The sequence below is a fragment of the Nannobrachium achirus genome (genome assembly GCF_963921795.1).
Source record: "Nannobrachium achirus genome assembly, chromosome: 1".
Classification (NCBI taxonomy): Eukaryota; Metazoa; Chordata; class Actinopteri; order Myctophiformes; family Myctophidae; genus Nannobrachium; species Nannobrachium achirus.
In genome coordinates this window covers 34,912,942-34,925,884 of record NC_137810.1, presented here as the reverse complement: position 1 = coordinate 34,925,884, position 12,943 = coordinate 34,912,942, and the positions used below count along the sequence as shown (strand labels likewise).

At 43.8% G+C, this 12,943-nt stretch overlaps 1 protein-coding gene across 2 annotated transcripts in view; it reads right to left on the bottom strand.

Moving 5' to 3' along the window:
• The window catches only part of LOC308281346 (arf-GAP with coiled-coil, ANK repeat and PH domain-containing protein 2-like), a 112,167-nt gene extending 99,640 nt beyond the window's left edge, over window positions 1-12,527 (bottom strand). For both annotated transcript variants that reach the window (XM_080721503.1, XM_080721504.1), the window contains exon 1: window positions 12,060-12,527. In XM_080721503.1, coding sequence (XP_080577629.1) covers window positions 12,060-12,112 — 53 coding nt within the window. In that variant the 5' untranslated portion in view covers window positions 12,113-12,527. The remainder of the gene's footprint in view (window positions 1-12,059) is intronic.
• Between the last annotated feature and the right edge of the window lie 416 nt (window positions 12,528-12,943).

Sequence of the window (12,943 nt, the reverse complement as noted above, 5' to 3'; positions counted from 1 at the left end):
GCACAGGACATTTTGCCACAGGAGATGTTTTCAAATGCTGAGAAAGCTAATTCCGTGGTGCCATGGCATTGGTCAGAAGGTTCATTAGTCCGAATTTGTTAGGAATACTATGCCTAACTCCAACCCTAACCTTAACCTCAGTAACCCTAACTAAATTCGGACTAATGAACCATCGGACTAATGAACCTTCGGACTAATGAACCTTCGGACTTATGGGCAGTCCCCAATTCCGTAAGCTTCTATTGCACTCACTCAATGCTAGAAGACCATAAAGGAAAAGTGCAGGGCAACCGTTTTTCCTTGGCCTCTAGGGAGTGCGCAACGTAAAAACAAGAATTGGCCTGTTATAGCGCCACCATGAGGAGAATTCAAGTGGCATTTCTTCCTCGGCCTAGTGGGAATGTGTGTGCAAAATTTCACAGAATTCGCACTGTGTTCATGATTTGAGGCATTTTGTTCAAAACAGAGCACTCCTGCAAACTTTGGAAGCCAATCGTAGCCATTAGCCAATCAGGCTGGAATATGAAAATCTGAAAGAAATCACCAACTGAAATAGCTGGAAGTGTCATTACATCTTCTCCAAAACAAAAAGGTGGAAGTTAAAAAAAAGGACAAAATAAATGTCAGCGTTGAACTTATGTTTACAACATTGTAGTGCATTGTAGTGCAAATCCTTCCAACAGAAGACTTGGATTATGCAACATGAGCTGTAGTACTATTAATTATGGTACATAACGTCGTGCCTATTTTGGAAATGGTCACCATTGCCTTTGGTTGTTTTGGAGATGGCTGTACTATATTGTGCCACCTCCCAGTGTGTTACACGAACAAAGAAGCTGAGTATATGTCAAATGTGAGTAAACTATTCATTAAAAAAATGTGCTGTAAGTGATATTTTTTGGTTAAAACAAAACAGGGTTTTGGGGGTAAGAAGTTAAAGGTCTACTTATATTCTGAACGTAATAATTGCTATAGTGTTGTTATTCAACAGTCTCTCCAGAGCTGAAGGGATGGGGAGAGCCCTGGTACTGAATAAACACTCAATAGCAATGCATACTATGGGAATATAGAGCTATCCTACTCTTATCTTAACAAAACGATACAACTTTAATGTCCTCCTGGCAGGCTCCCAAACACTTCTCACCACTATAGTAGAGTGTTATCCATTCTCTACGTTTCATTACAAAGTCATAGACGATTGAGCCCATATGTTGTGATAAGAGTGGTGATGGCTGATAAGTAGGTGCCTGCCTGGGGGCGAGGAGATGCAGGTTACAGTAGGTATTCTGTTGTCTCCATGAAGGGATCCTGACCAAACACCCTATCTTACTCATCATCTAAAAATAAGGAGCGCTTGCCGCCAGAGTGCCAGACGGGCTGGGGGGAGGTATGTGGAGAGGAGCGATCATCCGCTAAGCTCCTGCCGTCACACAACTCATTCCAACAGGCAGCAGGAAGATACAGTCATATGCCATGCTGTTATGAAAAGTGTCTTACTGTAACATTTGTTTTTTGTAAAGGCGGTCTCAACAACTAGTGACCTCTTCAGTCTGGCACTGGCAGTGTCATCTTAATTAATTGTTGATTAATTTACACAGGGAATATAGAACCCATAAACCAAGCTCGTGTCTGGGAGCTCCTGGTGTCCCAGTGGAGTATCCAGCTCACCCTTGTTTAGGGTGATCTGATCGGGATTTTGAGTCGATATACCAATCTTACCAAACCTACAAAGGGAAACCCATAACCATAACCGTGGCAGTACTATGCTCTACTGTTTAAGCTACACATGGTAACCCATAAACACAGCAGTCTATGCCTTACCGATAACCTACTGTACAGTGGTAATACCAGTAAGACTCCCTAATCGGGAGATAAGCGACCGCCACGTCGCATACACAAACTTTGGAAGGCAATCGTAGGCAATCAGGAGGGAATATGGGAAATGGGACAGATCCATGTTGATGACATGACTTTAGAGATACTGTGTACCGCTTTGCGTGATTTTAGGCCACTGAGTGACCTCTGCATTTCAGGCCAGCCAAGGTCTTGCTATAATCTATGCATCAAAGCTTTCCCTCTTGAAACAAAGCTTGTGTAGGAGGGCTGAGGAGAAAAGCAGAGAGGAAACGGCTGAGCGAGATTACTAGCTTTGTCTCGGAATGAGGGGAAAAAAACGCAAATTGAGGAGCCCAAACATCCCGGGTTCAGAGCTGTTTTGGGTGTGAGTGAGAGCGAATGTAGGGGCTATATAAAGATGCATGTGTGGTATGGAGGAGACTAGAGCTGCCCATGGAGGAAAAAACACTCAGCGAGTGACTGGTGAACCACATCAGTGGGAGCGAGAGGCCAAGTCAGCAGCGCCAAGGGAATGTTTGGGTCCTCGTTCTCTTTCCGTTGACCAGGATCACGCAAAGGCAGGCTCATTCTAAAGGTTAATGTGTACTTTGTTGCACGACCCTTTCAAAGTGCCGCTTGACAAACTACATTTCAACTGAAATAAACTGTTGAGGTATAATAAAGATAGAAGCAATAACCAATGATATTTGAATGACGTATCCGTATGCCTTGCTTGCATAGCCGTTGCATAGCCACTGCTTACCTCCCAGCTGTTAAATGAAGCACTAGAGACAACAGACATCAATGCTACATGTGGAGACAGTTCATTCTTTTGCAGTGATTCACACAGCAGCATTATCTAAAGACCGTGCAATGTTTTGGCAACTACTCACATAGTCTCTCATAGTAGTGAGGCAGCTCTACAGGTTAGTCATCATCCTCACTTCCAACATAATGGAATCCTCTGTGGTGCCAGTATCAGTACTTCAAAGGCGTGTATCAAAACAACATCCCGCTTCCAGCAGTGGAAGCTTGTAATTGGCTGAACCGGAGGTAGGGAGCAATCCGTTGTGTTCGCCTGGACCGCGTGGAGGTGCCGAGAGCTCACTCGTGTATAGGTTATAGGTAATATAATAGGCCTACATGCGATATTTCATAACATATAACACAAGAAATAATCATAACACATTATAAACATTCCATATTTATAAGGTCAAGTATTCTACTTAATAATTGGGACTTAAAATAACCATTATCATAGTTATAATAGACCTACATTTAGAGTAGTTTAGGCATTTTGGTTTGATAAGGTTGTGGGCAGAACAATTTGTCCAATTGTTATTTGACTATTCTTACTGTAATTATAATTAAAGACACTTCATAGTGAATTAGTGATTATAATAAATAGCTTATGTCATGATTGCTATTATAGCTAGATCAGATTGTGTTTATAATATAACACCGGAGCGCCTCCGTCATCTCCATTGAAAACAAGCGCTCCGCCCTTGTTCCATTGTTGGAACCGGGATGTTGTTTTGATACACGCACTTCAAAGACACGAAAGATTCAAAAGGCATACAAGTGTGTTATCTGAAAGGCGGACATGTCAGGTCGTCTCTTACATGTGATATACAGTAATTGGGGTTATATTTCTTCCATTACAGATGACGTAGCAGTTAAGCCCAACTCATTTTATGTTTGAAATGACTGTCAACCATTTTTCAAAGCATACCATGGCAGAGCGTGTTTTTTTGTTTTGTTGTATGTTTTTTTTTAAGAAAGCTATTGGATAAACATTAATTCAGTACAATATGAAAATCTACTTGCAGAAGATCAAATATCGCCCAACATTTTGTATTGTGTGCATCCCTACTTTGAAGAGCCTATAAACAAATGCAAATTTAAAAAACTAAATCTACCGTAATTGCTGGACTGATGCTTCATCCAGAAAAGGATTTATATTTTAAGAAAGGTTTGATCATATTTTTTTGGCCACATAATCCCCATCAGAAACAGTACAAACCACACACACACACACACACACACACACACACACACACACACACACACACACACACACACACACACACACACACACACACACACACACACACACACACACACACACACACACACACACACACACACACACACACACACACACACACACGAGCCATGCCTGTCGGAGGCATGGGACAAGGGAGTGTACTGCTCAAGAGTACATCGATATGAATAGGACAGACACACTTTGGATGTCGGAGGCGAGGATCACATCATCTAACAAACAGGTGACACTTGTATTTATAAGGAAGCCCTATTTAAATGTCTGATATGAAAATGTATGCCTTATCCTGTGCTTGACAATAAAAAGAGCTTAGTGCCTTTGACAACATTGGCTACTATCTTGATTCCTTTTTCAGTAATGATGCCTAAATAAGTCCAGCGAGGAACTGCATGTCATGATTTTTAGATGCCAGCACACAGCTAGTATAAGTCACAGTATAAGTTGGTCGTTGTCCAAAACTTTTCAATCGCAAACCGAAAGCATTATGTGCTTAAGGTATGCTTCTGTCTGTCGGGACACCCCCCACACCCCTCTGTGAACAGAGTGGATGGACTAAACTGTTGTGTATTTTAACTCTCAGCCTATGCATGGAAAATGGAGGGCAGGCCAAGTCTCCAAGCTCTGACGTCTATCCTGTAATTGTTAGAGTGGGGGCAGTGTTGATATGGGGGGTTCCTGCAGCAGTAAAAAAAAAAAAAGCGGCAGCCATGATTATTTAGAGATCAACAACACTTGATGATAACAAAGGAGCTTGGTAAGGATTGCCTCTGTGTCATTGTGGATGTACAGCATGTGTTGGGAGCTGGTGCAGTGATTCAGCTACAGTAACTAGGAAGAAGAATCATGTTTAGTAATACAAACAAAGTGTTTCTACAATGGACCATGTCCTCTATGGCCACACCCAATAACTCCTGATGATCCTCCATGCCACTGCTTTACTGTTACAAAGACAGTATTAAGACACGCCCTCCATCAGGGCAGGAAGCTATATTTCTCTCCAACCTGCCACAGCAGCTGGTTAATCTAAAAATTCCAGAGAAAACTTTTACTCTTCCAAATGTACTGCTGGATTCTTGGGACTTTTTCCAAACCTTGCCATAGCGGCTTGTTTTTTTCTTTCCCTCAAATTCCCAAACTATTTCCACAGTTCCAATAGCCAGCTAGATTTAAAGAATATATACAGTATAACAGGTCCCCTGAATGACGGTTGGTTACCTGCCAAAGTAAAGAAGTAAAGCTTACAGCCTTCAGTTACCAGCATCTGGCTGATTCCTGGAGGTAATTTCCCACCCTGCCCTCAATCCTAAATACATCAACCTACAGAAAGACACTACGCAAGACAAGTAACGCTTTGATGAAATACAGCTAAGACAGTGCTGGGCCTGCCAGCAGTATAGAGACACTTTAAGGTCCTTTAATACACACCGGGAGCATTTATCTAACATATAATTTTCCGAATGTCTGTCTGTCTGTCTGTCTGAGTGTATGTCTGTCTGAAACCGCGTTTCTCCTCAGTGGCTGGAGCAATTGATCTGAAATCGCATCACCATCAGCATATGAACACACCTGACATAACTGTGAAGCCCGTTTGTCACTTTCACAAATCGTATGCTGTATAATTGCATTTTTATGGTGTATCTATATCTATTTAGCCTACAGTACCTTTTGTGACCACACATGTTAAGGGAGGGGCGCTGTTGTTCAGGCCATGCACAATCACACACAAACCCACACACACACACACACACACACACACACGGGGGGGGGGGGGGGGGGGAGTGTGTGTGTGTGCAGGCGGGCAGGCGGGCGGGGGTGGGGGGGGGGGGGGGGGGGGTGGTTCTGGCCCTGTTACAGATGTTGTCCAAAATCATGCAGATCGGTACACAGTATCTCTGTAGCCGTTAAATGGAACGGGTATTTCTTACATTGATGCTCCTACATATTAGCATGCAAGCACCAGTTAAAGTTACTTTCCATCCCTCATATACTGTGTGCACAGTGCACATCCCATAATCCACACACTGCACATCATTTCGGAGCTCATATCTTTGAACGGGTAAGGGCTAGTTTGATTAATGTAGGGGTCTACTAAAGTAGACCCCTACCCTACACCCCACACACACACACACACACACACACACACACACACACACACACACACACACACACACACACACACACACACACACACACACACACACACACACACACACACACACACACACACACACACACACACACACACACACGAAAATATCCCAACAAAATTCTAAATATATGTCACAATATTTCTTCAGTTAACCATTTGCGTACCAGCTAATTGCCATTATTAATGACCAAATAGATTGTGTTTGCAATGAATTAACCTTAAGCTAGCCAGGCATGCTAAGAAGCCTCCCATGGGAAAGTAATCCATGCCCTACGTGTATGTCTTTCTGAGTGCTTCTGCTCATAAGGCACTGTGCTCTGTATTAGAGCCCTCTGCCAGCTCCAGGGGATGTCAGTGACTCAGGGTAACCAGCCGCTGATACCATTTTGTCCTATGACTTCATATCGTGGCACTCTGCCAAGATCAGTCACAGCAAAACCAATTAGGGCTAACGATCATGTTAACGTTGTTAAAGAGAACAGTGAAGACAAGGGGAAAATCTTACAGCTAATTGTGAAACTTGCATCAGTCAGTACAGTGAGTGTGCGTGCGTGCGTGCGTGCGTGTGTGTGTGTGTGTTTTATCACAATATATTGTGCTTTAGGCTTTGTTAATCCATTTATTGGAAACGTTTTTCCCACCAACACTTCAAAGTTGTGGTCCAAATGAGGAGACTAAACCAATGAATACCACACATCTATCCATTACTAAGTAATTACTAACTTTACATGAGAAAATAACTAAACAGGCTAGCAGAAACGTGTCAGTCTCTGATCACCTATTTTACCTGCTTGGAAATTTCTGTTATAGGCTTATTCCATCAAGAAAACAGACACCAGATAAGCCATACAGTTCTGGGAAGAGAAGCCATGATCAAAATCCTCTGAAGGGAATTTCAAAGTGCATACTTGAAGATGAAGAGGGGCCAGTAAAACCCCATTATACTGTACCAAACCAGCGTCTCTTTGCGAGTGGAAAAATAACTAAGGGTACCACAGTTCAAAAGCCAGATCACTTTTTGCACAAGCATCTTGCTGCAAGCATGATTTACACAGTAGATCATCATGCTTGCAGCAAGATGCTTGTGCAAAATGAATTGTACTGTACTGTATGCTGTAGATTCTAAGCATACAGTACGACTTCCCATCTAAAACAGGGATGAGAGGGGTTAAAAATGTGGGTGTACTGTACCAAATTACCACTTGAAATAAACCCTCTCCACATTTGGGGGCTCCATATTATCTGGCACAAAGTTGAAAGTAAAAACACCAAAATGGAAACAGATGTGGTGCGTTATATGGATGTGGAGTTAGTCCACTCCACACTCATATTTTTGATCTATTTTCTATTTCTTTGCCGTTCTCTCGTCATGTTGGACTATTATGTGAATCCTACCATATCCATAAACTGTACTTTGTCAGCAGTCCTGACATAATGGTTCAATGCTGGGTCGCTGTCACTGCGGTCCATATGAACATCAATAAATATAGTGTTTCTTAGTGGGATTCTTTCTTCCTGTCTCTCTCTCGCTCTCTCTCTCTCTCTCTCTCTCCTTCCTCTGCCAAAGCATATACAGTATTTTCTGGACTATAAGGCGCACCTGACTATAAGGCGCACTGTCAATGAATGGTCTATTTTCAAACTGTTTTCATATATAAGGCGCACCTGACTATAAGGCGCACATAATAGACGCTACCGTTGCGTTATGCATCCAACAGATGGAGCTGTGCTAAAGGGAATGTCAATGTCAATGAATGATCCATATATAAGGCGCACTGGACTATAAGGCGCACTGTAGTTTTTTGAGAAAATTAAAGGCTTTTAAGTGCGCCTTATAGTCCGGAAAATACGGTACACTGTACAAGGAGAGGATACAAGTGATGGTGGTCAAAGTGGAAAACTCTTGTGTTTTCCTAAGAATCTTTGGTCAGTCCCGACCCGCTGTGAACTGGAGCGGACCACTCTGACTGATGACTTTCGCGAAAGGTCAAATGTCGCTAGAAACCTGGAAAACAGCCTGCACTGTAAGCCTGGCTGTGTCAGCTGTCAGTGCTGAGCCATCTGGGAACCAACTTCCTGACCAACAACAGACACACTCCATCACAACAAGATGGAGAGAGCAGCGGACACAATGTTATGACTGGAAAGAGATGGACGACATTCCGCGAGGTGGGGGGCATCAGAAACACAGACACGTCACAAATATTCAAGCTTCTCTTGTTTGTTTGTCACATGGTTGTTTGGGTCTCCAGTACATATATCCCCATGACATAAAACTATAGCAGTAAGATATACACATTAGTCAGACAATTCCTGTTTATACTAATAACAATTGCATGCAACACCGCAATATTGGGGACCCCATTAACCAACTTGGCCAGTTCAAAAATCTTAGCTCTCTAAAGGCATGTAAAATGTTGCACATTCAGAGTACTAGAAGCTGGGCCGCCCTTCCAGCGTCTAGTCGGCGACCTGGCCAACTCGGAACAATGTAAATAGGGAATGAATGCCCCGCCCTTTAATGCAAACCCCATTATACCTGTTTTCATAGGACCCGTTTTGACCATCTGTCTGCCTGTGTCCATTTATGCCCATATATGGAGATATCTGTATCTGTCTGTCTGTCTGTCGGCGTCCATTTTATGTCCATATATGGAGATCACTGCAGTTATAGTTCTGGGTCCATTTTATGCCCATATATGGAGATATCTGTCTATCTGCGTCCATTTTATGCCCATATATGGAGTATCTGTCTGTGCCTCCAACTGTGTTGCAGACACAGTGCCGGTTCCCCCTTTAATGCAAACCTCATTATACCTGTGGTCATAGGACCCGTTTTGAACATCTGTTTGCCTGTGTCCATTTATGCCCATATATGGAGATATCTGTATCTGTCTGTCTGCGTCCATTTTATGCCCATATATGGAGATCTTTGACCATCTGTTTGCCTCTGTCCATTTATGTCCATATATGGAGATATCTGTATCTGTCTGTCTGCAATCCATTTTATGCCCATATATGGGGGCATTCATTTTATGCCCATATATCATATGCCCATATATGGAGATCTCTGTATGAGTCAGCCCTTGTGCCGATACGTCCATTTATGCCCATATATCTGTGTAGCCCATATGGAGATCTGCTCATATGCCCATATATGGAGATACATAACCATGGCATTTTGTGTTGACTCATGTTGCGTACGCGATGTCAGAGCCTTTTATGAAATGATGTCACAATGAGTCAGCGCTTGCGCCGATTTCCTCCGGAACAGCCTGATGTCAACAATCAGCTCCGCATAAGGAGATTCCGAACGTTTTGCGCCGTTTCGGAAAAAACGCGCGTCGGGTCGATTTCCTCCGGAACAGCCTCCGAACGTTTTGCGCCGTGAGTCAGCAGAAGTGATGTCAGATTGCCCATATGCCCATATATGTAGCCCATATGGAGATCTGCCCATATGCCCATATATGGAGATCTCTGTATGAGTCAGCCCTTGTGCCGATACGTCCATTTATGCCCATATATCTGTGTCCCCTTTATGCCCATATGAGTCAGCAGTACAATGAGTCAGCGCTTGCGCCGATTTCCTCCGGAACAGCCTGATGTCAACAATCAGCTCCGCATAAGGAGATTCCGAACGTTTTGCGCCGTTTCGGAAAAAACGCGCGTCGGGTCGATTTCCTCCGGAACAGCCTCCGAACGTTTTGCGCCGTGAGTCAGCAGAAGTGATGTCAGATTGCCCATATGCCCATATATGTAGCCCATATGGAGATCTGCCCATATGCCCATATATGGAGATCTCTGTATGAGTCAGCCCTTGTGCCGATACGTCCATTTATGCCCATATATCTGTGTCCCCTTTATGCCCATATGAGTCAGCAGTGCCCATATGCCCATATATGTAGCCCATATGGAGATCTGCCCATATGCCCATATATGGAGATACATAACCATGGCATTTTGTGTTGACTCATGTTGCGTACGCGATGTCAGAGCCTTTTATGAAATGATGTCACAATGAGTCAGCGCTTGCGCCGATTTCCTCCGGAACAGCCTGATGTCAACAATCTGCCCATATGAGTCAGCAGTGCCCATATGCCCATATATGTAGCCCATATGGAGATCTGCCCATATGCCCATATATGGAGATACATAACCATGGCATTTTGTGTTGACTCATGTTGCGTACGCGATGTCAGAGCCTTTTATGAAATGATGTCACAATGAGTCAGCGCTTGCGCCGATTTCCTCCGGAACAGCCTGATGTCAACAATCAACAATCAGCTCCGCATAAGGAGATTCCGAACGTTTTGCGCCGTTTCGGAAAAAACGCGCGTCGGGTCGGGTCGAGGCCGGGCACTGCACTCCGCGCCGCGGCGGAGAACGCGCGTGCCGAATCTGAAGCCGGTGGGACGAACGGTTCTCGAGATACGCGGATTACATACACGCAGACAGACAGACAGACAGACAGACAGACACGCAGAGACTTCTCGCATTTATAGATAGATATTACTTTTAAGGGGAATCATCTGAACTACCAAAAACGAATGTCTACTGTCGACTGCAGGGGTCTTCGAAAGGGGGTCCGGGACCCCTAGGGGGTCCTCAGAGTTACTACAGGGGCACTTCCAAATCTTTATGTGATAGAAGCTTTTTTTCTCCTCTTCTATATTAACCACTTGAACCCTAGCGTCCATATTCTGATAACTTTAGCCAAAAATAGCAGATCTGCGAGGCGTTGTGAGCTTGTAGATCGGCTATTTTCGGCAAAGAGGGGAAAAAGAGCAGACTAAGTACAAAGTGAAAGGTCAAGTTTATTAAGTATTGACGGTTCAAGTGGATAAATATCTGGAAACACAAATTTACATGAACCCAAAATACACTGATGATTATGCTGTCAAACAATGAGTATCTATGGGTTGTGGGGGGTCCCTGCTTCATCTCTCTCTCTCGACTACAGGGTCCTTGGCCTGAAAATGTTGAAGACCCCTGGTCCACTGTATTGCTACCGTATGATTCCAAAACCACATCCCACCTGACGTGGTTCATCCTGTAACCTCACTAAAAGGAAGAACGCGTGCCTTTCAGAGAATGCAACGGGTTGGAATGACATCACTCCTGGAAGCTCAGAGAGGATGTTTCCACCAACCAACGTTTCAGCTGATTGTCTTTGTTCATCACCATCATTCAAAGCCGACTAGAGGAAATGGTCTCATTGGGGGGGTGGAATACCCCTCTTTCCATCTTCCTGCAAACAACTTTCTAACATCTGCTCCTCGTTTTGTGTGAGAGAGGGTGATGATGTTGTTAAGAAGGGAGGAAGGGGAGTGTGTGCACTCTCTCAAAGCTTGGAAAACCCTCAGACCTTCAACAAAAGAGGGGTGGCAGAGTCAATATGCAACTAATACAACATTAAGCCTCTATGTGACACATTGGAGTACACATTAAATGTTTATTACAATGTGTTTGGGTAAAAAAATTGGTGCAATGCCATTCTAAGCAAAAGTTAATATCTTGGGAATAAGCTTGACATAGCTTTCTGGACTCTGTCCTGTATACCTTTCTTGTTTCCCAAATACAAAAGCAGGGTTCTGAACGGGGCTAAAGCTTGACACTGAAATTACAGTCTTGGTAAAACAATGTTGACAGCTCCAAACATGCTACTGGCATTCTGTGCTCCCCTGCATTACAATTTGTACATGATTTATATAGAGTCTACCAACAGGCACTGAAGGAGATGTTTATGTTTTACCCTAACCCAAACGGAAGGGTCAACTTGTATTATTTGGCAACTTAACCCATTACTAGCCTTCTTGACAGTCCCCAGCTCTTCCTTGGAGTCTTGGACACAAATAGAAAACTGACAAGCCTAGGCAACCAGCTGATTAGCTTGCTAAGTAGCTAGCCGAGACACCTTTGCCCTCCAACCATAATTATGTATAAATAAATAAACAAACAAACAAACAAACAGGAAAGAGGAAGAAAGACACGTCTTGACACGCCACTCACCTGAATCTCGGGGAGTCCTTCAAACATTCCTCGAAATCCACAGTTATCTTCATGTTGTCTGGTTGTAGAGTAAAACCACAGGCTGCTGGGGCACTTTGATGAAGCTCTGTAATAATCCAGGCTGAGTAGCTGAAGAGTTAGCCTGCCCTGCTAACACGCACGCACACACACTCACTTGCAAACACACACATACACACTCACTCACACATAAGAACACTGCTCCTGGCTCCCTAGGTCCAGACTCCAGCGCCTGACTGACTGTCACACTCACTCACACACATACACATACACACACAGCTAGCCAGCTAGCCTGTGTGGCTAGCCTGCTAAAATAACAGTCACTCACGACAAAACAACCGCCATACACACAAGTGAAGGGTAAACGCGTGGTAGCTGAAATCCCTGAACGTGTTCGTGGGAGCGGCTGCAGTGAGAGCAGAGAGCGCTGCTATTACTAGGTCATAGCATAGCAGCTGTAGTGTAGTGGGAGGAGAGGAGAGGCTTTTCTTTCACACAAATGAAACAAACCTCACTCACTACAGGCTGGACTACACATCCCATAGCCCGACAGGACGGGACGGTCCGCCGCACTGTGATTGGTTGCCTTGTTGGGACGAGGGTTTTACTTTAGTGCGAGTTTCTCTTTCATGTGATTGTGACTGTGAGCCTGGACCAGCGGACCTGTCCGTACTTGACCACGCACCAGTAAATGTACTTAAAGTACCAAAAGTAGAAAGCACTCATCGTGCAGAATGTGCCATGCTGCCATTTCAACATTTCGAATGTAAAAAATGTGAGCTTGTAGATCTGCTGCTAAATGTATATACATGGCTGCAGTGGTTATAATTAATGTATGTTTATGTTTTGTTTTGTAATGATAATCA